Source organism: Lithobates pipiens, unplaced genomic scaffold, assembly GCF_037356315.1.
Source record: "Lithobates pipiens isolate NorthernLeopardFrog02 unplaced genomic scaffold, aLitPip1_a1.2 Scaffold_30, whole genome shotgun sequence".
NCBI lineage: Eukaryota > Metazoa > Chordata > Amphibia > Anura > Ranidae > Lithobates > Lithobates pipiens.
This window is the reverse complement of record NW_027507791.1, coordinates 140,466,334-140,488,832: the sequence shown is the minus strand read 5'-3', so window position 1 is coordinate 140,488,832 and position 22,499 is coordinate 140,466,334. Positions and strand designations below refer to the sequence as shown.

General features: G+C 48.3%; 1 protein-coding gene across 2 annotated transcripts in view; it reads right to left on the bottom strand.

Moving 5' to 3' along the window:
• EXD1 (exonuclease 3'-5' domain containing 1) overlaps positions 1-22,499 on the bottom strand; it is a 618,256-nt gene that overhangs the window by 393,383 nt on the left and 202,374 nt on the right. For both annotated transcript variants that reach the window (XM_077464920.1, XM_077464919.1), the window contains one exon: positions 3,490-3,558. In XM_077464920.1, the coding sequence (XP_077321046.1) occupies positions 3,490-3,558 (69 nt within the window). The remainder of the gene's footprint in view (positions 1-3,489; positions 3,559-22,499) is intronic.

Genomic DNA, 22,499 nt, shown 5'->3' with positions numbered 1-22,499 from the left:
TATTGAAATTATTATGTGCCTGGTGCACAATATTTTTTGTAAAGTGCACAATGCTCCTAAAAAACTAATATAAAAAGTGTTTAGTGCAAAGTATTCATTATAAAGTGCTCATTATAAAGTGCATTGTGCTCATAAAAATATTCCTAAAAAAATAAAAAATGCTGAAAACAAATAACAAAAAGATGCTGCTTGCTCTTAGAAATATAATTACACTCTTTATGCGATTATAAAATCGCTAAGTGGAAGCATGCAGAAAATGAATTGAAAAAAGAATTGAAAAAACTAAAAAAATTAATGAGTCCAACGCCAGAAAACCACAAACAATAAAGTATCAGTAGAACTCCAATAAAACTCCAATAAAAATCCAATAAAATCCAAAAAATCCAATAAAAATCCAATAAAAAGTTCTTCTTGAACCAAAGTGACAATGTGCATCAGGATTCCTGGATAGCAACCGGTGTGATTGTGATGTAAAAGACAATAATCCGCACTCACCAGCTCCCCATCCCCTTATGGGGTTAATGCTCCTTCACAGTGTGAGCCCCTGTGTCGCTATGCTCAGCTGGTCCAGTTAGGTATCCAGGGATTTCCTCATAGAAAGTGAGATGAGGCAAACATAGTGTGATCCAGTGTATGAAATTTATTTAATTAATCATTAAAAAGCTACTCGCACAATGTAGGATAAAACCGGCATTTCAAATAATCCAATATGAATCTCCGTCTGTTTGAATTCACCGCCGCCATGCACGAGTGGATACACCTTAGGCCACGCCCTGCGCGTTTCATCATCGGACGTCGTCTGGAGCCTTTTATTGGAGTTCTACTGATACTTTATTGTTTGTGGTTTTCTGGCATTGGACTCATTAATTTTTTAGTTTTTTCAATTCTTTTTTCAATTCATTTTATGCATGCCTCCACTTAGCGATTTTATAATCGCATTAAGAGTGTAATTATATTTCTAAGAGCAAGCAGCACCTTTTTGTTTAGTTTTTTCAGCATTTTTTATTTTTTTAGGAATATTTTTTTATGAGCACAATGCACTTTATAATGAGCACTTTATAATGAATACTTTGCACTAAACACTTTTTATATTAGTTTTTTTTAGGAGCATTGTGCACTTTACAAAAAATATTGTGCACCAGGCACATAATTTCAATATTTTTGCGTATATTGTTAGTGACTTATATTTGCAGTTTATTGGTTATTAGAATATTTTTCACATTTTTTGTAAGACTTTATCACGTATACACAGTGGTGTGAAAAAGTGTTTGCCCCCTTCCTCATTTCCTGTTCCTTTGCATGTTTGTCACACTTAAGTGTTTCGGAACTTCAAACCAATTTAAACAATAGTCAAGGACAACACAAGTAAACACAAAATGCAATTTGTAAATGAAGGTGTTTATTATTAAAGGTGAAAAAAATATCAAAACCATCATGGCCCTGTGTGAAAAAGTGATTGCCCCTTAAACCTAATAACTGGTTGGGCCACCCTTAGCAGCAACAACTGCAACCAAGCGTTTGCGATAACGTGCAATGAGGCTTTTACAGGAGTTTGCATGTTCTCCCTGTGTCTGCGTGGGTTTCCTCTGGGTACTCCGGTTTCCTCCCACACTCCAAAGACATGCAGGTAGGTTAATTGGCTTGTGTCCAAAATTGTCCATAGTATATGAATGGGGACCTTGGATTGTGGCTCCTTGAGGGTAGGGACCGATGTGAGTGTGCAATGTACTGTACAGGGATAGGGCTAATTGTAGACACTCACTCAGGTTGAACTGGATGGACTAGTGTCTTTATTCAACCTTACTAACTATGAAACTATGAAACACCGCCCTGGAGGAATTTTGGCCCACTCATCTTTGCAGAATTGTCCTAATTCAGTTACATTAGAGGGTTTTCGAGCATGAACGGCCTTTTTAAGGTCATACCACAACATCTCAATAGGATTCAGGTCAGGACTTTGGCTAGGCCATTCCAAAGTCTTCATTTTGTTTTTCTTCAGCCATAAGGTGGTGGACTTGCTGGTGTGTTTAGGATCATTGTCCTGCTGCAGAGCCCAAGTTCGTTTCAGCTTGAGTACACGAACAGATGGTCGGACATTCTCCTTCAGGATCTCTTGGTAGACAGCGGAATTCATAGTTGCTTTTATCACGGCAAGTCTTCCAAGTCCTGAAGCAGCAAAACAGCCCCAGACCATCACACTACCACCACCATATTTTACTGTTGGTATAATGTTCTTTTTATGAAATGCAGTGTTCCTTCTACGCCAGATATACTTGGACACACACCTTCAAAAGAGTTCCACTTTTGTCTCATCGGTCCACAGAATGTTGTCCCAAAAGTCTTGGGGATCATCAAGATGTGTTGTGGAGAAATTGAGACGAGCTTTGATGTTCTTTTTGCTCAGCAGTGGTTTTCTCCTTGGAACTCTGCCATGCAGGCCATTTTTGCCCAGTCTTTTCCTGATGGTGGAGGCATGAACGCTGACCTTAACTGAGGCAAGTGAGGCCTGCAGTTCCTTGGACGTTGTTGTGGGGTCTTTTGTGACCTCTTGGATGAGTCGTCGCTGCGCTCTTGGGGTAATTTTGGGCGGCCGGCCACTCCTGGGAAGGTTCACCACTGTTCCATGTCTTCGCCATTTGTGGATAATGGCTCTCACTGTGGTTCGCTGGATTCCCAAAGCTTTGGAAATGGCTTTATAACCCTTTCCAGACTGATAGATCTCAATTACTTTCTTTCTCAATTGTTCCTGAATTTCTTTGGGTCTCGGCATGATGTGTAGCTTTTAAGGATCTTCTGGTGGACCTTACTGTGTCAAGCAGTTCCTATTTAAGTGATGCCTTGATTGTGAACAGGTGTGGCAATAATCAGGCCTGGGTGTGGCTAGAGAAATTGAACTCAGGTGTGGACAACCACAGTTATAGTATGTTTTAACAAGGGGGGCAATCACTTTTTCACACAGGGCCATGATGGTTTGGATTTTTTTTCACCTTTAATAATAAACACCTTCATTTACAAATTGCATTTTGTGTTTACTTGTGTTGTCCTTGACTATTGTTTAAATTGGTTTGATGTTCCGAAACACTTAAATGTGACAAACATGCAAAGGAACAGGAAATGAGGAAGGGGCAAACACTTTTTCACACCACTGTATGTACTGGGTTCCGTTTTTATTGGCTCTTTGAGCCTTGGTTCACTGTGCAGTATGCTAGCATTTGAGGGGATGTAGATGGGCCTCCCAATGACTTCAAAAGAGGAGTTTGAGGCCCCAGACATGGGAAAATTAAGCAAATTGAAATGGAAAACTTAATAAAAGGCTGTGCAGCACTCATGCAGGCTTCAAAGCAAATCACATCTAAAGTTGTTGCAGGTAGGATTAAAAAGCTAGGGTATAAGGGCACTCTCCCCTTTTTTTAAGTTCTTTTATACACACATAATGAAATGATTCCTCCGGGTCAATAATACATAAAATTAAAATTATATTAACATTACCATTGAGAATATTTGGGCCAAAAAACAGCCTTGGTCCCCGCACAGCTTCCCCAGTCTTCAAATCCTTTACTGAAATATAAAGACATTTGTTAAACTGAATAGATAAACCGTTAATAAACAGTTGGCAAAAATATGGTGTCAAAATTACTTTACAGAGCATTGCTTAAAATACAGGGAGGAAGCATGTGCTAACGATTGCAAAGTTCAACAATTTCTTAGTCAACTTAATTTTTCTATTTACTGGAAATTAGCATTATGTTGATATACTCTGCCTGTACACCATGCTGTCAGATAATCATGCGGTTTCCCCAGATCTATTAAATTAGAGCAGTCTAGCAAAGCTCTACACAAGGTTGCTCCTACCTTTTACCGTAGCTCCCAACTACTGTATCCCCAATTTTCTGGAACTGTTGCCGATTTGGCACAAAGTCCCTCTGTCCCACTTTCCTCCTCATTTGATGCTTATTTTGATCTGCTCTATCCTGGAGACCCGGAGTAACCGCAAAGACGACTTACAGCAGTACATTTTTTACGGATTATATGCTTTCCATGTAAAATTCTTGTAAAAAGGAGAAACAGGTCTCTTCAAACTGATTGTCGCTCTATAGCGTCCTAAAATCTTATACCAGAAACACATGGAGGTAAAATGCCAGGACAATGCTGGTCCACCAGGACCTGTGCTATAGCTTGCTGGTCCAATAGGTGCAACATACAAAAAAAATACAGGGATTCTGCCTGCCCTTCCCGTGCGCGCTCGACACATGTGATGTAAAAATGTGGGGTTTTTCTGCCTCGGACAGATCTCTTCCAACTGGTTGTAAAAATAGGATTTTTTGCACTCACCGTAAAATCCTTTTCTCTGTAATTCACCGACTGACACGGCTCCTCTTTTAGCCATTGGGTTGTTACGCCACCTTTAGGAGAGGACTCTGCATAAATTGTTATGAAAAACTAACTTTTAGTCCTGTCCAAGGGGCCGTCCCTTAGGTAACAACCCCCCAGCCTGCCATGCAGCCTCAATACGTCAACAAGCTTTATAACGTAAAGAAAAATAGGAGGGGCGGGTGCTGCGTCAGTCAGTGAATTACAGAGAAAAGGATCCTATTTTCTCTTATATTCACTGACACAGCTCCTCTATTAGCCATTGGGACATCCCTAAGCAGTGCCAAAATTAGGGGTGGGAACACAGCATAAAAACTTCATCCATCATGGCATGTGGGAACTACTAAAAACTTTACCCACAAAAAAAAAAAAAAAACAGTATGTGGACTAACCACCACAAAAAACAGGGTGCTCCTCAGACTCTACCCTGAAGCCGCACCAAAACTGCGGTAACAAACGCAACAGTGCATTAACTTAACAGTAGTGCATTTTTACCCCCAAAAATTAAAATAAAATAAAAAAAACAGGAAAAAAATGTTAATGTGCAGTTGCAACTATACAGCCGCCTGCAAAACTTTGCGGCTAAAACAGGCTTCAGCCTATGCACTGACATCTACCTTGTAGCATTTTGTACAGGTGTGAACAGACGACCAGGTGTGAACAGACGACCAGGTTGCTGCTTTACACACAGCGACAGACACTTGATGTCAGAAGGCCTAAGATGTTCCGATTGCCCTTGTGGAGTGGGCCATGTCCGGAAAGGGGGGCACCTGTCCCTTCAAGGCATAGGCCTGAACTACAATCTGTCTGATCCACCTGGTAATTGTGGTCGACGAGACCGTCATGCCTTTCTTCGGACCAGCCACCGAAACAAACAAGGAGTCTGATTTCCAGAAGGGAGCTGTGGCAGATAAATACACCTTCAGAGCCCGAACCACGTCCAGGGAATGGAGGGCCACCTCCTTAGGATATGTCAGCTTAGGACACAAAGATTTTAACACAATGTCTTCATTGATGTGACATGCCGAAACCACCTTTGGCAGAAAACAAGGTTGCGGACGCAACACCGCCTTATCCTTGTGGATAACCAGGTAGGGCGACTTGCAGGTCACTAGAAAGACCACTTTCTGGTAAAGTGTCAACATGGGGATCTCTCTGATATTTTCAAATGACGGTTTGTGCAGAGCTGATAACACCAGGTTCAGATCCCACGGGGGTAACGGTGGATGCACTGGAGGAACTCTGCGTAGCAGGGACGCTGGGGCAATCAGTATTACTGGAATCCCCTCGGCCTCAACTTTGCGAAGCAGACGTGGTAACAGTTTCAGTGGAGGAAAGGCGTAGATCTGGTACGAAGCCGCCAGCGCTTCTGACGTGTCTGCCCACAGATCTCTTGTCCTGGACATGAATCTCGTCACCTTCCGATTGAGATGGGAGGCCAGAAGATCCACGTCTGGTGTGCCCCACCGCAGACACAGTAGCCTGAACATCTCTGGATGCAACGCCCATTCTCCTAGGTCCAGCATCTGGCGACTTAGATAGCCCACCTGCCAGTTCTTCACTACCGGGATGTGAATGTCCGACAGGGATGGTACATGTCACTCTGCCCACCGAAGTATGTGAGCAACCTCCCGTGCAGCGACCGAGCTTCTTGTTCCTCCTTGGTGACTGACGTATGCCACAGCCATGGCGTGGTCTGACTGGATCCTGATCGGACACCCTCGCAGTCTTATTGACCATGTGGAGAGGCAAAGTTGGAGCAGATTGATCGGCAACTTGGATTTCTTCGCCGACCAGAGGCCCGGGGTCGACTGAACTCCCATTACTCTACCCCAGCCTGATAAGCTGGTGTCCGTTGTGATCACTGTCCATTTCAGGGGTAGGAACGACTTCCCGGAATGAAGTGCCGGGGACCTCAGCAACCAGAGCAGGGAATCCCTGACTAACTGGCTCACCTGAATCTGCCAATCCAGTTGCCAATCCAATTTTGTCAAAATCTCCTTCTGCAGGACTCTGGTGTGGAACTGGGCATACGGTACTGCCTTGAAGGAGGCCACCACGAGTCCCAGGGCTCTCATGCATATGCGTATCGATGACTACTCAGAGCCGCAGTGAAACTGCTGATCAGCAGTTTCACTGCGGCTCTGGGTGTCTGCAGCTTGTCTGACGGGAGAAAAACACTCTCGCTTCCATGGAGTCCAGCAGTAACCATAGGTACTCCAAACACTGAGTCAGTACGATCACTGACTTCTTTAGGTTCAACAGCCACCCAAATTCCTGCAGGGTCTGCATGGCGATCGCCACATCCTCCTCTAACTCTGGGGCGGAAGATGCTATCAGGAGGAGATCGTCTAGGTATCCCAACGATCACGATCCCACGTTGCCGCAGCAACGCCAAAACAGGAGCCAATCCCTTGGTAAAGACTCGGGGGGCTGATGCCAAACCAAAAGGGAGTGCCACAAACTGGTAGTGGGCTTGCACGACTGCGAATCGCAGAAACCTCTGATGCTGGAGGCATATGGGTAGGTGCAGGTATGCATCCTTTATGTCTAAGGACGCCAGGGAGTCCCCTTGATGGAGTGCAGCGACTACTGAGTGAACTGATTCCATTCTGAACCTCTGTACTTTTACAAAGTAATTGAAGCCTTTTAGTTCCAAGATTGTAGTCCCCAAGAAGGAAGGGTACGTCCAAACGGGTTTGAGTAGAACCCCTGGAAACATTTGAGTCCAGGACAGGTACCATCACCCCACGACTCAGCAGGTCCCTTACCGCCCCCAAAAGGGCCTCCCTTCAAGCTGGGAATATGGGTATGCTGGAGGGGAAGAATCTGTTTTGCGGCCAAGAGAGGAACTCTATCTTGTAGCCAGATGAAAATCAGATCGCAGACCCATTGGTCGGACAGTCGAGAGGACCACCGGGCTGTAAACTCCCGAAGGCGACCCCCCACCCGAGTCATAGGGGGGGGAAAACCTTCATGCGGTAGCACTTTTGTTTGCAGACTTGTTAGGCTTGCGGTTCCAGGGAGGTTTCCGTCCTTCCATGGTCGCCCTGTCGGGCTAAGGATGTTTTGGCGAAGATCCGGGCGGAGGAAAAAGCCGTTTGTGAGCGGAAAAAGAGGGCCCTTGCCTATGAAGTGGCTCCTTAGCCTTCCTGGCCCGTGGGAGTATTGTACTCTTACCACCTGTGGCATCATCTAAAGAGGCTCCAAAAAACCGGTCGCCAAGGAAGGGAAGAACCGTCAGGGCTTTTTTGAATGCCTGGTCAGCAGACCAGCATTTCAACCAAATCAGGCGCCGCAGCACCACTGCTGACACTGAAGCCCTGGATAACAGGGGAAGAGTATCCAGGGCCGTGTCACAAACATACATAAGGCCTTGCACTAGTTGGTCTGCTAGTTCCACACAGACAGGAGAAGACTGGTGTTCCCCCAGTTCACGTGCAACAGTTTTGCCCACTTGGTGTCTGCGACACAAGTGCGGATGCCAGTACTGGTCGCATGGCTGACCCCACAACCATAAACAAGGAACGAGCCACTGCCTCGGCCTTCCTGTCCGTGGGATCCTTAAATGCAGGAGTCCCCTCTACCGGGATCGTGGTTACTTTGTTTAACCTTGATACTGGGGGGTCCACGACCACCTTTTTGAGAAGGCTTTCCTCAAAAGGGGTAATGCACCGCCATGTATTTGGGGACTAAAAAGGGGTGGGAAACGACCCCATTCCTTGTAAATTAACTTGTCAAAAGAAGTCAGATACGGGAACACCTTAGGTGAACGGGCTGGCTTACGGGACCCAAAAGGGACCGCTACATCAGCAGAGGGATCTGCTGGCTCCTGAATCTTCAGAGTATCACGCACAGCTGTGATAAGTGCTCCAAAAAGCGCTTTGTCATGCACAGACGGGGACTCATCCTCACTGTCCAAACGGTCCTGGTCAGCATCATCTGACAAGACAGAACAGGGGTCACCAGCCTCAGCAGGGCCCGAGTCTGCGTCAGAGCTCTTCCCAGAAGACAGGGGGGGGGGGCAGGGGGCGCTTTTTAGCACCTTCGCGCCCACGCACCGCCTCCATCTTGGCAACATACGAACTGCCGACAAGGTGTCCAAAGGCACTGCACATTCCGCAGGTTAACCGGTTGCAATTGCCTGGGTTTCGGTGTAAGAAACACCAGTTTATGAAGCCATGCTGACCCTACCCTGTCTGCCACCCAAAGGGGACTTAAGACAGTGACTGTCCCACCCTCCTTACTGCTGCTGGCTGAGGGGCTCTTTCCCACAGGACTCGCCACCCTGAAAGGTTCTGCTCTATCCAACAAGTAGTGCCTGTGGTCTCTGTTAGCTCCCAGGTGCAGAGTAATCCGCTCTGTCAGTTGAAGCTGCCACTAATGGCGCTGAAACCGCTCTGCAATGTGCTCAGGCTCAAAGGAAATGGCAGCAGAAGAACATAAAGCACTGGGAAAATGGCCGCCAGAGTACAGGGACACATGCTGCCGCTAGAGCAAGCTGAAAAAACGTGTTCAGGCTTCTAGAAAATGGCCGCCGGCGTCCAGTATAAGGACAAATCACAAGGAAAATGGCTGCCGAAGCACAGGAGAGCATGCTTTCCCTTGCCCATACCCAAGATGGCCGCTGACACTGAAACCATGAGGGACAGAGCTAAAAAATGGCGGTGATCAGCGCTGCAAAGATCACAGGCACAGCCTCACAAGCATCCCCAGGGACATGACAAACAGGACTCTGGGCACAGCCAGCCAGCGTAGCCCCCCCCCCCCCCCCGAGGTGAGAGCGCCCCCCCCCCCCCCCGAGAGTCCCTACACATAACACAAACACACCGCTAGTCAGCCACGCGCAGCATCCCCACAGAGGGGGGTAGGGACAGGGAGAGAAGAGAGGGAGGTGAGGGACCCCCAAATCGACCTCCCAGGGAATGGCCAGCTGCTCAGCCACACCGAGGCAGAAAGAGCTGTACTTACCAGTCCTGAAGAGCAGGGAGACATTCCATTACAGACCCACTCTCTGATCAGTACAGGGTGGCTGCTGGCCTCGGCACACTGACACAGACATCAGTAGCCCAGTCAAACTTGTGCCCCAGAGCATTAAAGCTCACGACCACCTCTGGAGCTGAGGTTCGTCGGGGCAGACCCATCGCGGAGCTCTGGTCTGCACACGCTCGATGGCCAGACTGGGGAGACTACAAGGATAAGGCTATCCAGCCGGTCAACCAGCCTGCTGTTGATAGCAGATCACAGGATCTTGCGCAAAAAACAAAGCTTCTGCAGAAAAAAATAAAAGGCAGACCGATGGGCCGGTCAGGGTTCCTAGGTCCTTCTCCTTCACCAGGCAAAATAATACTGATGACTGCATGGCAGGGCGGGGGGGTTGTTACCTAAGGGACCGCCCTTTGGGCGGAACTGGAAAGTTCTGTGTTTTACATAACATGTAATGCCTAGTATTCTCCTAAAGGTCAATGGCTAAGAGAGGAGCTGTGTCAGTCGGCGAATATAAGAGAAACATACGTTTAAAAAGGACCCTGTAGAATACACAAGACCAGTATGGAGGTGTATTTATACTAGAAACAACAACAAATATTGCAGAACTTTCTGAAAGAAGGAGCATCTCACAAAGATGACTAATGTAATATCAAAATATCTATAGCTATATCTCTCTGCATAAACACAATATAATAGGTGGAACATGTATGTATACAAGAATGCACACAAGTACTAAAAGACATTGCATAAAGTTTATCTCTTATGCCGCGTACACACGACCGGAATTGGTCGGAAAAAGCTTTGATGGTTTTCCCGAGGGAATTCCGACAGGATTTAACCCAATACATATGCAGAATCAAGAAATTAAATCACATATGAGGCATGATCCACAATGGTACCAAAATAATATAAACCAAATAACACAAGCTTCAATATAGAGTATTTAAATACATAGACATAACATACAGCTGAAGCACGAGGTCAGATTCATAGTATATTTATCTAATATCCAACACCAATACATATGCAACTGATGCCTATGCTACAAAGCCAACAATTCATATGTATAGATATAGCCTAGCCTCTGGCTACTGATACATTATACATCAGGAGGTGGAACCCAGGGAGCTCCGGGTGATGGAAGTCTAGGCCTAAGCACACCACTGGAGTGCATAGCAGATCCTGGTAACCCATAATGAGTACAGCTTCAGCTCCTAAACACACTAAATATTTAGACATAAGCAAATATGAGTGTCCTTAATATACTACATATTTAATCAGTGTATATACACAGTGATTGCAGTACACCTAAATTGCTTTCCACAGCCCAAAGTAAGGTGGGGGGGGGGGGGGGGGGACAAAGCCTCCCAGCTCTTAAGTCCAAATCTAGTGATAAGTGTAAGGCTGACCGCAGGTCATTCTTTTTTTTTTAGGAGGAGTCAGGCTGCATAAAGCCTGCCCTCCTTTGCCTCCTCCCCTCATGGTCGTAGGCTCTCGTGTGGGTCACGTTGTCACACGTCATTTCTGGGTCCTTTGCTGAGAGTCAGTCTGTTTCAGTGGTGATGGTTACTCTCTCAAGCTCACCTCGGGCACTAACAGGGAGTCTGCACGCCCACCTTCTCATCACCCCGATCCACAAGGAGGCCTCCCGCCCGGTGTTAATGCGCGGGGGGGTGTTTTGGCCACAGAGAGCCAAAAGAGTAGCCTTCCTGCTGTGCTCAGCAGACTTACCATCATAGGTAATTTTTTGTGACATATCTGACATGCTCTCAAAGTCTCCTTATGCATTACCAGCTTGGTGCTCAAGGCAGTACTATAGCTGGCCTTTTGTGGTTCCTGAGGCCAGGGGAGTTGCGCTTCTGGCCCAGGGTCTTGCTTACGTTTGGCCAATCAAGTGGTTTGACACCCTAGCTCTTTCTGGTTACATCTGTATACTCACAAGACACAGCAATCAGGAGGCGGCACTGTCATCAGGTTCTTGGAGACTGGCAAGGCATGGTGCCCAGTGTTGGTTTAAACCAGCTGGTCAGTGCTACATCTGTCAAACCCAGGGATCCTCTGTTTGCCTTACCTATCGCTCCCCTCTCCGTAGCACAATGCATACTTCATTGATGCCCCCTTTTTTTTGGCCAATCAGGGTCTGGACCCTAAAGCATACTTTTGCTATTCATTCAGGATAGGAGTAGCTTCTGTGACTTTGCGCCAGGGGGCCCCGGCCCTTATTTGGTATTTGGGTAGGTGGAGGTTGTCTTGTTTCTCTGGGTATGTCCCAGAGCCACTTTGAGATACCACAAGCGCTTGTCAATTTTGCCAGGTTATACGTTAATTCAGTGTGTAATAAATCTGGTTGTTAAGCTTTCTTAATGTGTTAATTTTTGGACTCTTTAGGCATACGGACCACGTGACCCCGGCATTCTTCAGGTCTATGTTTTCTGTTGCTCTTTGTTCCTTTCCTATACTATCCACAGATTGACTGAGTACAAGTGTAAGGCTGACCGCAGGTCAGCCTGTATTTGTAGGAGGAGTCAAGCCGCATAAAGCCTGCCCTCCTTTGCCTCCTCCCCTTGTGGTCATAGGCTCTTGTGTCCCACGCATCCATTCCCTTTTCATTCATTTCATTCTTCGGTATGCCCCCTTTTAGGCATACTGACCACGTGACCCAGGCACACTTCAGGTCTATGTTCTCTGTTGCCCTTTGTTCCTTTCCTATACTATTCCTATACTATTCACAGATTGACTCAGTACAAATGAAAGCTGCTGACACTTTTGGAAGAGGTGGCATCCACAGAAGGGCACTCAGAATGCCAACACCTACAGGCATTAACGAGCAATCAAACACAGGTTTGTCTATGCAATCCTTGCATAGAGGTCAAGCTCAGGAGCATGAAAATTAAATGTTGCAGGTTACACCTGGGCCAGTTCACACCACATGCAGTCCAGCGCGTTTTTTTCCCAGGATCAAAAACACATGGAAAGTACTGTAGGTTATATGGTTTTCAATGGCATAGTTAACATCAGTGCTTGCAGTTCCAGAAAAGTAGAACATGCTGCATTTTTCCTGCACTGGACCGCTGTAGAAAGCACTAAAAACACAATGGAAAGCACCAAAAATGCACTGGAACATGTCCTTATTTAAGCTTAAGAAAAAGGAGGGGAGAAAAATGTACGGCACTGCACCAAAAATGCGTCATAGGGATTGTAAACCCTTGTGGTTTTTCAACTTAATGCATTCTATGCATTAAGGTGAAAACCTTGTGCTACAGCCCCCCAGATCCCCCGTTTTAATTTGCCTGAGCCCTCTTTTTCTCGCCACGTGGACAAGCACACCAGCTATGGCTTGTGTCTCTTGTCCTGATTGGATAGATAGCAGCGCAGGCATTGTCTCCCTCTGCTGTCAATCAAATCCAATGATGCAGGTGTCAAGTCACACTTTCTGTCTCCATAGATGCAAAAGCAGGACGTGGAAGCGTGCCCGGGCGAATGTCCCAAAGGAGAGCACTTCTCTGACAGAGCACTCGAGAAGAGCCACCAGCACCGCTGAGGCACCCCAGAAGAGGAGGACCTGGGCCACTCTGTGCAAAACCAACTGCATAGTGGAGGGAAGTATGACTAAGTAACCCTTTAGGGTTAAGAAAAAAAAAAAAAGGAGCGGGGAAAAAAGTACTGGACTGCACCAAAAATGCACTGGAACGCTTTAAAAACATGCATACAGAAAAGCATCTGACACATCCAGACTGTTTCTACGGTGTGAACTGGCCCTTAATACTTCTAGTTCAGCCTAGGTGGGTTAAGACCCAAATGCAAGTACAGAAAGTCCTGATTAAATCACAGCAGACCCCTTGATGGAAAGAATAGGATTTTTGTACTCACCGAAAAATCCTTTTGTCTGAAGTTCATTGACAGACACAGAACCTTTAATCTTGACCTTAGGTTATATCACCACCTTCAGGAGAGGACTAGCCAGAACATGTAAAAACAGCAAAACTGCACAGTAACGCCCAGGGGGCAGTTCTACTGGCTAAAATCCCTCACTCTGCTTCCAGCAGCTCAGTTCGTTAAAAAGCAGTACAAGCATAAACAGGAGCGGTGGGTGCTGTGTTTGAGAATGAACTTCAGAGAAAAGGATTTTACGGTGAGTACAAAAATCCTAATGTTCTCTTTTATTCATGGACAGACAGAGCACCTTTAATCTTGACCTTAGGTATGTCACTAAGCAGTGACAAAAAACAAGGGGTGGGAACAACAAGAACAAACTCCCCCCATAACAAAAAGGAACCCAGAGGAGTTGCAACCTTAAACTGCCACCTGCAAAACCTTGCGGCTGAAGCACGCATCTGAAGATGCGCTCACATCAACCTTGTAAAATTTTGTGAAAGTGTGAACGGACGACCAGGTCGCCACCTTACAAACCTGGGAAACAGACGCTTGATGTCGGAAAGCCCAGGAGGCATCAATTGCCCTGGCCGAATGCGTTTTGGAAGAAACGAAGGCTGCGCACGCTTTACCTCCTCATCCTTGGAGGATCAAGTAGGGAGCCTTGCAAGACAAGGCCGCCAACTCAGAAACCCTCAGATGTGATAGCCACTAGAAAGACTACTTTCTGAGAGAGAGTCTCAATAAGGGGAACTCCCTCATGTTATCAAACGGCGGTTTCTGAAGTACCAAGAGTATCAGATTCAAATCCCTCAGAGGCAGCGGTGGTCGAACCGGAGGGGCCACATGTCGAACCCCCTGAACAAACATACTCACCAATGAAAGTCGCCAAAAGACTGAAAAGAGACATCCAAAGCTGACACCTGCCCCTTAATGGTGCTTGATGCAAATTTCTAATCCACTCCTCTCTGCAAAACACAAAACAGCAGGATCCTGGAAACTGAATATGTACGTGGACGCCACCTCATCTCCTCACACATGGAGATGTAGGCCTTCCACATACGATGATAAATCTTCTGAGAAGAGGACTTCCGTGCCCTCCGCATAGTGGAGGTCACGGAGTCCGACAGTCCTCGGTACCTTAGCACCTGGCATTAAAGAGCCATGCCCTTAAAACCAGCGATGGTAAAGCAGGATGAAGTATTGGACCTTGCGACAGAAGATCCTTCTGCATCGGCAGCCAAGGAACATCCGCCACCATTCTATGTCGGCGTACCAAGGACTTTGAGGCCAAGCTGGGGCAATCTGAATTACGGGAATCCCCTTGGCTTACACTCTGCGTTGCAGATGGGGTAGGAATCTGAGCAGGGAGAAGGCATAAATCAGCTGAAAATGCCCCCATGGAGCCACTAACGCGCCTGACGTGTCCACCCAGGGGTCTCTTATCCTGGCCTCAAACCTCGGTACCTTCAGATTGAGCTGAGAGACCAAGAGATCCCCATCTGGTGTGGCCACCTTAGGCAAAAGAGCCGAAATACATCCGGTACAGAGACCACTCCCCTTGGTCCAGCATCTGACGACTTAAGTAGTCCGCCTGCCAGTTTTCTACGCCTGGAATGTATACGGCCAACAAAGCCGGAAAGTGCCACTCTGCCCACTAGAGGATGTGAACGACCTCCAGCGCTGCAGCCAACCTCCTTGTTGGTTGATATAGGCCACCGCCGTGCCATTGTCCAAATGGATCCTGAACGGACGCTCCTGCAGCCTCTTTGACCATGTGGAGTGGCACCGCCTGATCGCCCGAAGTTCGGGATTCTTCCTGCATCCAGCAACCCTGGGCCGACTGTACGCTCCAAACTCCCCCCAGCTGGTCAGGCTGTTATAGGGCCACTGATAGGTGATGGACACTGGCACACCCTAAAGCAAGAAGTGTACTCCCTATATAACCCCTCCCACTACTGGGAGTCCTCAGTTTTGTAGCCAAGCAATACAAGCATATACCAAGAAGGGAGGGACCTCTGTGTCCCATGATGTCCATAAAAGAAAAGGATTTTACAGGTAAGCCGTTTTAAAAATCCTGTTTTTTTTTCTTACATCAGGGGACACAGAGACATAGTAATTACTAGGTGGGATGTACCATAGCAATGGCAACTGAAGGGAGGAAAACACCAAAAAACAGGAGGCCAGAGAACTCATACTGCATCCTGCAGTATACTGCACCCAAAGGCAATATCCTCATGACCTTTAATATTGATTTTATAAAATCTGATAAACGTATGAACCAAAGACCCAGTCGTTGCCTTACAGATCTGAGCCATAGAGGCCCGATTATGCACCACCCCAAGAGGCACTAATCGTCCTGGATGAGTGTGCTCTAACATGAGAAGGAAGAATTTTCTTCTTTAAAGCGGGAGTCCGCCTTTTTTTTAAAAAAAAGCCAGCAGCTACAAATACTGCAGCTGCTGACTTTTAAAATAATGACACTTACCCGCCCAGCGCGCCCGCGATGTCAGCACCCGAAGCCGATCTCTCTCGATCGTCTCTCGGGTGCTGCCGCCGCCATCTTGGTATGGGAATCAGGAAGTGGAGCCTTGCGGCTTCATTTCCCAGTTCCCTACTGCGCATGCGCGAGTCGCGCTGCGCAATAAGGATGGTCCACGCTGTCTCTGGGATCTGTGTTTCCCAGCAGACAGCAGGGGACCTTCGGAAAGGGGCGTACTTTCTGCAGATATCTATGCCGGAAGTGGGTGCAGATACCTGTACTGTACAAGTATCTGCACCCCCCTCCCCCCTGAAAGGTGCCATTTGCGGCACCGGAGGGGGGGAGGGTTCCAATGAGCGGAAGCTCCACTTTAGGGCGGACCTTCGCTTTAACCACTTGAGATCCGCGCTATAGTCAATTGACTGCTACAGCGCGGATCTCCTTTTCCGGGACTACGTCTATTGACGTCGTCCCGTGTACGAGCGCCCTGCGCGCCCCCTGAGGGGGGCGCGCTCTGTGATCGGCGAGTCCATGAAACTCGCCTGATCACCGATCCGTGCAAGGGGTCGATCCCGACCCCTTATCACGTGATCAGCTGTCAGCCAATGACAGCTGATCATGTGATATAACGAAGCCGGTAATCGGCTATTATTCCTCCTCGCGCTGACAGCGCGAGGAGAAAAAAAAAAAGCCGATCACCGGCGGCCGTGATCGGGACATCAGTCCCGATCACGGCCAGCCCTGCTAGCGACCATCTGCCGCCTGACAGTGCCCACCTGCCCCCTGCAGTGCCCCACTTAATAAAAGTAAGTGCCCCCCGTCAGTGCCACCCAGCAGTGCCCACAGTGCCACCCAGCAGTGCCCACAATCTGCCTCAAAGGTGCTGAACCCCAGTGCCGCCCATCAGTGCTCAGCAGTGCCGCCCATCAGTGTCCATCAGTCCTATCAGTGGTGCCCATCCATACCCATCCGTGCCACCCATCCGTGCCATCTTATCTGTGCCCATCGGTGCCGCCTTATCTGTGCCTATTAGTGGCGCCTTAACTATGCCTATCAGTGCCCACCAGTGCAGCCCATCAGTGCCCACCAGTGCAGCCCATCAGTGCCCACCAGTGCAGCCCATCAGTGCCCACCAGTGCAGCCCATCAGTGCCCACCAGTGCAGCCCATCAGTGCCCACCAATGCAGCCCATCAGTGCCCACCAATGCAGCCCATCAGTGCCCACCAGTGCAACCCATCAGTGCCCACCAGTGCAACCCATCAGTGCCGCCTAATCAGCGCACTTCAATTAAGGAGAAAAATGACCCGTTTGCAAAATTTTATAACAAACTATTAAAACATGATTTATTATTTTATTTTTTTTGCATCTTTTTTTGTTTGTTTAGCAAAAAATAAAACTCTGAGCTGTAACTAAATACCACCAAAAGAAAGCTCTATTTGTGGGAAAAAAATGATAAAAATTTCATTTGGGTACAGTGTTGTATGCCCGCGCAATTGTCATTCAAAGTGCATCAGCGCTGAAAGCTGAAAATTGGTCTGGGACTGAGGGGGGTTTAAGTGCCCAGTAAGCAAGTAGTTAAGCTGAAGCTTAAATAATCACTTGACAAATCCATTTGGAAAATAGTTGATTTTAACGCTGCCTGTCCACATTTTGTACCCTCTGGCAGTACAAACAAAACATGTGTTTTGCAAACCTGAGCAGTCACCTTTAACCACTTAAGCCCCGAACCAATTGTCAGCCTAATGCCGCATACACACGGGCGGACTGTATGGCCTACTTAGTCCGTCGAAACACATTTCAGCGGACAGTCCGCTCGTGTGTGGGCTTCAGCTGACTTTTTCAGCGTGCAGTACGGCGGACTAAGTATTTCGGAATGTTCGAAATACTGTCCGTCGTACTCGCATTTCGGCGGACAATCCGCCCGTGTGTATGCCAGCCCGCCGTACTTTTGAAATGAGCGGACTTTTCCCGCCCGGAGAAAAGTCCGCTCATTTCGAGCGGGTATCCAGGTAGGCGGGGCCCACGAAGGAGACGTCGCTGGCCCCGCCGCCTGGTATGGACTTAAAGGGGAACCCCAACGCCGTTAAAAAAAATCGGCGTGGGGGTCCCCCCCCAAGTCCACAACAGACCCTTGTCCGAGCGCGCTACCCGGCCGGCCAGGAAAGGGGGGCGAGCGAGCGCCACCCCCTCCTGAGCCGTACCAGGCCGCGTGCCCTCAACATGGGGGGGTGCCTTGGGGAAGGGGGGGCCGCGCGGCCCCCCCACCCCAAAACACCTTGTCCCCATGTTGATGAGGACAAGGACCTCTTCCCGACAACCCTGGCCGTTGGTTGTCGGGGTCTGCGGGCGGGGGGCTTATCGGAATCTGGGAGCCCCCTTTAACCACTTGCCGACCGCCGCACGACGATATACGTCGGCAGAATGGCACGGGCAGGCATATGGGCGTATATATAAGTCCCTGCCTGCCCGCGGGTGGGGGGCCCGATCGGGCCCCCCCCCCCCGGTGCCTGCGGCGGTCGGCATTCCTTCGAGAGCGATCCGGGATGAGGGGGCGGCCATTCATTCATGGCCACCCCCTCGCGATCGCTCCCGACGAATAGGAATCCCCCGTGACATCACTTCCTCTCCTGTAATGTAAACACAGGAGAGGAAGTGATGTATTCTCTCCTCCGTGTCGGTATTTTTCGTTCCGACACGGAGGAGAGCGGATCGGTGAGTTGCACCAACACTCTACACACACAGTAGAACATGCCAGGCACACTCACACCCCCCCTTTACCCCCCGATCACCCCCCCAATTACCCCTGCCCCCCAGTCACAGTGACACCAATGTCATTTTTTTTTTTTTATTGCATTGGTGTCATTTGTGACTGTAATAACTGTTAGGGCAGTTAGAGTTAGCCCCCTTTAGTTCTAATGTACCCCCCTAACCCCCCCAATAAAGGTTTAACCCCGTGATCACCCCCCGTCGCCAGTGTCACTAAGGCTGGGTTCACATTGCAGCGGTTTATGAGAACGAATGTGATTCGCACCGCACTGCAGTGCAAATCACATCCGATCTCTGTGCGATTCGAGTTCAGCCATTCGCCGCACCCGCCACACCCGCCGCACCCGCCGCAAATTCGCATGGGACCCTTTTTTTGGCCCGCAGCAGAATCGGATCGCATGGGTGTTCACACCATGCGATCCGAGTTTGCAGATCGCACTGCGATATGCGAACTGATCTGGGGGTGTCAGTAACATTTCACTGACACTCCCAGCAGTTCGCATAGGGCAGTGTGAACTGCCGCCGGGAGGCATGCGATACGGGAACCCGCCGCGGATTCGCGGCGTTTCCGCATCGCTCCAGTGTGAACCCAGCCTAATAAGCGATCGTTTTTCTGATCGCCGTATTAGTGTCACAGGTGACGCTAGTTAGGCAGGTAGGTATTTAGGTTCGCCGCAGCTTTTTATAGCGCCAGGGACCCCCATATACTACCGCATAAAGCCCCCTGATTGCCCCCTAGTTAACCCTTTCACCTGTGATCACCATATAACTGTTACAGGTGACGCTGGTTGGTTAGTTATTTTTTTATAGTTTCAGGGCACCCGCCATTTATTACCTAATAAAGGTTTAACCCCCTGATCACCTGGCGGGTGTCATTTGTGACTAATAACTGTTAGGGCAGTTAGGGTTAGCCCCCTTTAGTTCTAAGGTACCCCCCTAACCCCCCCAATAAGGGTTTAACCCCGTGATCACCCCCCGTCGCCAGTGTCACTAAGGCTGGGTTCACATTGCAGCGGTTTATGAGAACGGATGTGATTCGCACCGCACTGCAGTGCAAATCACATCCGATCTCTGTGCGATTCGAGTTCAGCCATTCGCCGCACATTCGCACGGGACCCTTTTTTTGGCCCGCAGCAGAATCGGATCGCATGGGTGTTCACACCATGCGATCCGAGTTTGCAGATCGCACTGCGATATGCGAACTGATCTGGGGGTGTCAGTAACATTTCACTGACACTCCCAGCAGTTCGCATAGGGCAGTGTGAACTGCCGCCGGGAGGCATGCGATGCGGGAACCCGCCGCGCATTCGTGGCGTTCCCGCATCGCTCCAGTGTGAACCCAGCCTAATAAGCGATCGTTTTTCTGATTGCTGTATTAGTGTCACAGGTGACGCTAGTTAGGCAGGTAGGTATTTAGGTTCGCCGCAGCTTTTTATAGCGCCAGGGACCCCCATATACTACCGCATAAAGCCCCCTGATTGCCCCCTAGTTAACCCTTTCACCAGTGATCACCATATAACTGTTACAGGTGACGCTGGTTGGTTAGTTATTTTTTTATAGTTTCAGGGCACCCGCCATTTATTACCTAGTCTCACTAGTGTACCCCTAAATTTAGGGGTGTCTACTTTCCAAAATGGGGTCATTTGGGGGGCGTTTGTGCCATCTTGGCATTTTATGGCCTTCAAAACTGTAACGCCCTTAGAAAGCCTGAAGGCGGTGCTTGGTTTTCGGGGCCCCGTACGCGGCTAGGCTCCCAAAAAGTCCCACATATGTGGTATCCCCGTACTCAGGAGAAGCAGCAGAATTTATTTTGGGGTGTCATTTCACATATGCCCATGGCATGCGTGAGCAATATATCATTTAGTGACAACTTTGTGAAAAAAAAAAAAGTTTGTAATTTTCCCGCAACTTGTGGCAAAATATAAAATATTCCATGGACTCAACATGCCTCTCAGCAAATAGCTTGGGGTGTCTACTTTATAAAATGGGGTCATTTGTGGGGGTTTTGTGCCATCTTGGCATTTTATGGCCTTCAAAACTGTAATAGGTAGTGAGAAGTGAACTCAAAAATTTACGCCCTTAGAAAGCCTGAAGGCGGTGCTTGGTTTTCGGGGCCCCGTACGCGGCTAGGCTCCCAAAAAGTCCCACATATGTGGTATCCCCGTACTCAGGAGAAGCAGCAGAATTTATTTTGGGGTGTAATTTCACATATGCCCATGGCATGCATGAGCAATATATCATTTAGTGACAACTTTGTGTAAAAAAAAAAAAAATATTTTTTTTTTTGTCATTATTCAATCGCTTGAGGCAAAAAAATAAAATATTCAATGGGCTGAACATGCCACTTATCAATTTCCTTAGGGGGTCTACTTTCCAAAATGGGGTCATTTGGGGGGGTTTTGTACTGCCCTGCCATTTTAGCACCTCAAGAAATGAGATGGGCAGTCGTAAACTAAAAGCTGCGTAAATTCCAGAAAACGTACCTTAGTTTGTAGATGTGACAACTTTTGCGCAAACCAATAAATATACAATTATTGACTTTTTTTTTACCAAAGACATGTGGCTGAATACATTTTGGCCTAAATGTATGACTAAAATTGAGTTTATTGGATTTTTCTAATAACAAAAAGTAGAAAATATCATTTTTTTTCAAAATTTGCGGTCTTTTTACGTTTATATCGCAAAAAATAAAAATCGCAGAGGCAATCAAATACCATCAAAAGAAAGCTCTATTTGTGGGAAGAAAAGGACGCAAATTTTGTTTGGGTACAACATTGCATGACCGCGCAATTACCAGTTAAAGCAGCGCAGAGCCAAAGTGTAAAAAGACCTCTGGTCATTTACCAGCAAAATGGTCCGGTCTGAAAGTGGTTAATAAGGGGGCCCCCGGATACTGGCCCCCACACCCTATGTGAATGAGTATGGGGTACAATGTACCCCTACCCATTCACCTGTAAAATAAAAGTACCAAAAAAAACACAACACACGAGATAAAATACTTTATTGCACAGCTCCAGGGGTCTTCCGTCTTCGGGGGTCTTCTCGCCGGACTCCTCCGCTATCTTCTTGTAGCTCTTTTGCTAGCGGAGGAGTCCGGCTTTCTTCCTCGCCGCCGGCCTCTTCTCCCGACTTCGGGGGTCTTGTCCCCCTCTTCGGTTCTTCTGCCGGGCCACCGCGCCTTCTTATAGCTCTTTTACAGGCGGTGGCCCGGTCTTCTGTCGCCGCCTTCCGTTCTTTTTCTTCTTCTTCTCCAGGAGACGTTGCCTCGACGATCTCTCCGGCCATGACATAAAGCCATGTGACACCGCCCCTTGTCCCTATATAAGTGGCCGCGCAGTGCGTCCCTGGCATTCCGGCCGGAGAGATTGTGGAGGAGGAGGAGGAGGAGGAGAAGGAGAAGGAGAAGGAGAAGGAGAAGGAGAAGGAGAAGGAGAAGGAGAAGGAGAAGGAGAAGGAGAAGGAGAAGGAGAAGGAGAAGGAGAAGGAGAAGGAGAAGAAGGAGAAGAAGGAGAAGGAGAAGGAGAAGGAGAAGAAGGAGAAGAAGGAGAAGGAGAAGGAGAAGGAGAAGGAGAAGGAGAAGGAGGAGAAGAAGAATAAGAAGAAGAGAAGGCGGCGGCGGCGACAGAAGACCGGGCCACCGCCTGTAAAAGAGCTATAAGAAGGCGCGGTGGCCCGGCAGAAGAACCGAAGAGGGAGACAAGACCCCCGAAGTCGGGAGAAGAGGCCGGCGGCGAGGAAGAAAGCCGGACTCCTCCACTAGCAAAAGAGCTACAAGAAGATAGCGGAGAAGTCCGGCGAGAAGACCCCCGAAGACGGAAGACCTCCGGAGCTGTGCAATAAAGTATTTTATCTCGTGTGTTGTGTTTTTTTGGTACTTTTATTTTACAGGTGAATGGGTAGGGGTACATTGTACCCCATACTAGCATAGGGTGGGGGGCCGGTATCCGGGGGCCCCCTTATTAAAGGGGGCTCCCGGATTCCGATAAGCCCCCCGCCCGCAGACCCCGACAACCAACG